This window comes from Drosophila mauritiana, unplaced genomic scaffold, assembly GCF_004382145.1.
Source record: "Drosophila mauritiana strain mau12 unplaced genomic scaffold, ASM438214v1 U_265, whole genome shotgun sequence".
Lineage (NCBI taxonomy): Eukaryota > Metazoa > Arthropoda > Insecta > Diptera > Drosophilidae > Drosophila > Drosophila mauritiana.
The window spans coordinates 116,520-119,237 of NW_022881401.1; the positions used below are offsets into that span (position 1 = coordinate 116,520).

General features: G+C 42.8%; 1 protein-coding gene across 1 annotated transcript; it reads right to left on the reverse strand.

Annotated features, from left to right (window-relative positions):
* Positions 1 to 1,326: 1,326 nt before the first annotated feature.
* LOC117149638 lies at positions 1,327 to 2,102 on the reverse strand. Its single transcript, XM_033316807.1, has 2 exons — positions 1,421 to 2,102; positions 1,327 to 1,365 (listed from the first exon to the last, which is right to left on the reverse strand). The coding sequence occupies exons 1-2, from the start codon at positions 2,084 to 2,086 to the stop codon at positions 1,354 to 1,356; spliced, it is 678 nt and encodes a 225-aa protein (XP_033172698.1). The 5' UTR covers positions 2,087 to 2,102; the 3' UTR covers positions 1,327 to 1,353.
* Between the last annotated feature and the right edge of the window lie 616 nt (positions 2,103 to 2,718).

Consider the following 2,718-nt stretch of genomic DNA (forward strand, 5'->3'; position numbering starts at 1 on the left):
GAAGGAACTCGCATTTATCCATTCGTAATTCCAATTTATTTTGAGCTAATCTGATAAACACTTCCTTTAAGGTTTCTAAATGCTCCTCCGAGTTCTTGCTAGCAATCATGATGTCGTCCATGTATATAATTACTTTGTTATCCCTTATAAGATCCTCGAAGATTTTGTTTACAAACCTTTGGAACACCGCCGATGCAGTTTTCAGGCCCATTGGCATTCTGAGAAATTCGAATTGCCCTAACGGTGTAACAAATGAGGTGTATTTAACTGATTCCTTATTAACGAATACATGAAAATAACCGTTTTTTAAATCAAGCTTCGAAAAAACTTTTTTGTTGACTAGCTTGTTTAAAAGGTCATCGATAAGCGGTATCGGATAATTGTCTTTAATTAAAACTTTGTTCAGTTTTCTAAAGTCTATACATAACCGTATGTCTCCTGTTTTCTTTTTGACTAAAACAATTGGTGAAGCATATTCTGATTCACTAGGTTGAATAATTCCCTCTTTTAAATAGTCATCTAATAGTTTTTGTAATTTTTCTTTTTCTGAATAGGCAAGTCTTCTTGGGGCGCAGCTAAATGGTTTTGAAGTTTCTAAACAAAGTTTTATTTCGCATTTGACTAAAGGCTCGGTAGGCTTATTAACGCTTAAGTAGTTGCGTTTAATAATCTCCTTTAACTGACTGTTTAAGGCTTGGTTATTGTTTTCGCCGCATATGAAGTTCATTTGCTCATCCTCTAAGTGATCAATGCTACAAATTTCTCTAACAGCTTCTTCATAACTGGGCACAACCGCAGCATAAAGTCCGGAATCCGTCGTGAAGTTGGCTAAAGGCATAACTGTTTCGATGACCGTTTTGCTACCTGCTTCGTTAACAGTTTTACTAACTGTCTTATTAACTGTTTCATTATCCATTTGACTAACTGTTTCATCAACCTCTTCGTTAACTGTCTCACTAACTGTTTTGCTAACTAATTCACTAACTGTTTCACTAACTAATTCACTAACTGTTTCACTAACAATAGAACTGACTGTTTTACTATTTGCTTTTCTATATTTTTTACTATCGACTGGGTTGACCGTTATCCTTCCCAAGGCGTCTGGATCCAGTTTCAACTGGCACGCTTCCATGAAATTTCGTCCAAGAACTACATTATGACTCATAGACTCGTCTGGGACCACGTACAAATAAAAATAACATTTAACTTTTTCTTTTATAATGTAACATAAGATTTTTCCATGTATTGTCAGTTGGCTTTTATTCAGCCCGAAATAGGTTTCTGAAGCGGATTCTAAATTAATTTCCTTGGATACATTGCTTAACATTGTAAATGATATTGGACTCCCTGTGTCTATGAGGCATTCTGTAATTAATGGGATTTTATAGCTATTGTGAAAAAAAATCTTGACAAGTGTTACATAATTGTTGATATTGGCGCTCTTGCGCTCCGGGCATTGTCCGACGAAGTGTCCAAATGCCCCACAGGCATAGCAGGATCCGGGCTCCCTCTTTGGCTTGAGACACTCCCTGGCGAAGTGCCCTTTGGAGTTGCAATTGGCACAACGTAAGTCCTTATTGGCTGCACCTCCTCCAGTAAGGCGCTTTGATGAACTGCTCCCTGTTTTGTGCTTCGGCAGACGGACTTCCGAGAAAGCCCGCAGAATTTGCATCGGCTCGGAGAAACACTGTATGCGCGCCTGGTTGCGCAACGCTGGTGCTGGGATTCCTTCAATGATGTTTTCCAGGAGCTCCTCTAGATCGATGTTGATGTCGTTGGCCAGCATCACCTTGTCCTCGAAGTAAACAGCAAATTTCTCATCCGGATGCCATTCGCGTTTTTGAAATGCGTTCCTCAGTTCCCCTTTTGACATCTTGACCTCGAATGTCAAAATTAACTGTTCGCACAGCTGGTCGGTCGATTCTAGGATGCGTGTGGCGCTTGCGTGCAGCCAGCGCTGTGCGTTTCCTTTTAGTTTGGCAATTAGCAGCATGTGCATGCATCCGTCGTCCAAATTGTAAATCTTTCCGATGTTCTGAAACTGCGTGACCCAATTGCGCGCACATAAGCTGCCGTCAAACTCCATCGTTACCTCTTTTGCCAAGGCAAGCGATGTTGCAGGAGATTCCAGAAGCTTGTTTACATTTCGACTCTGGTGCTGAACAACATTACAAGCGGTTTCTTTTCCAACACTGGTATGTCCCATGTCGATGTTATCGGCGGCGATAGTTACCTTGGTGCTGCTAACATTGGCGTCGGTGCTGTTAACATTGGCGTCGGTGCTGTTAGCGCATATGTTAACATTGCCGTGGTTTCCGTTGCTGTTGTTCTCGATGACGTCATTGATCTGGCGAGCATGAGCAGACTTGCTCTTGTTCACGTCGTCGATATCCGCTTGGATCCTCTGCAGCACAGCCATGTTTGCCTCTATCTCGTCCCGAAGCTTTTTTAGAGTGGCTCTCTCTGCATCCACCAACGATAGCTGATCCAGATCGAGGTTCTCCGGGGATTCTGACTGCAATGACTGCTCGTCGAACGGGATCGTGCGTGTGTCTCCACCCTGTGGCTCTCTCTGCTTTGGCCAGGCTGCAGCTCCATCCAATTCCTCCACCTCTTCTGCTGCTGATCCTTTATTTGGCGGTGAATCGCCACGCGTTTCTGGGGAAATGGCCTGCAGACGCACTATTAGTTCCGCTTTTGTACCGGAAGTCTGGCGTC

Excerpts from the sequence above, each read along its gene's own strand:
- LOC117149638 (XM_033316807.1), bottom strand. The coding sequence starts at position 2,086 with ATGGAGTTTGACGGCAGCTTATGTGCGCGCAATTGGGTCACGCAGTTT.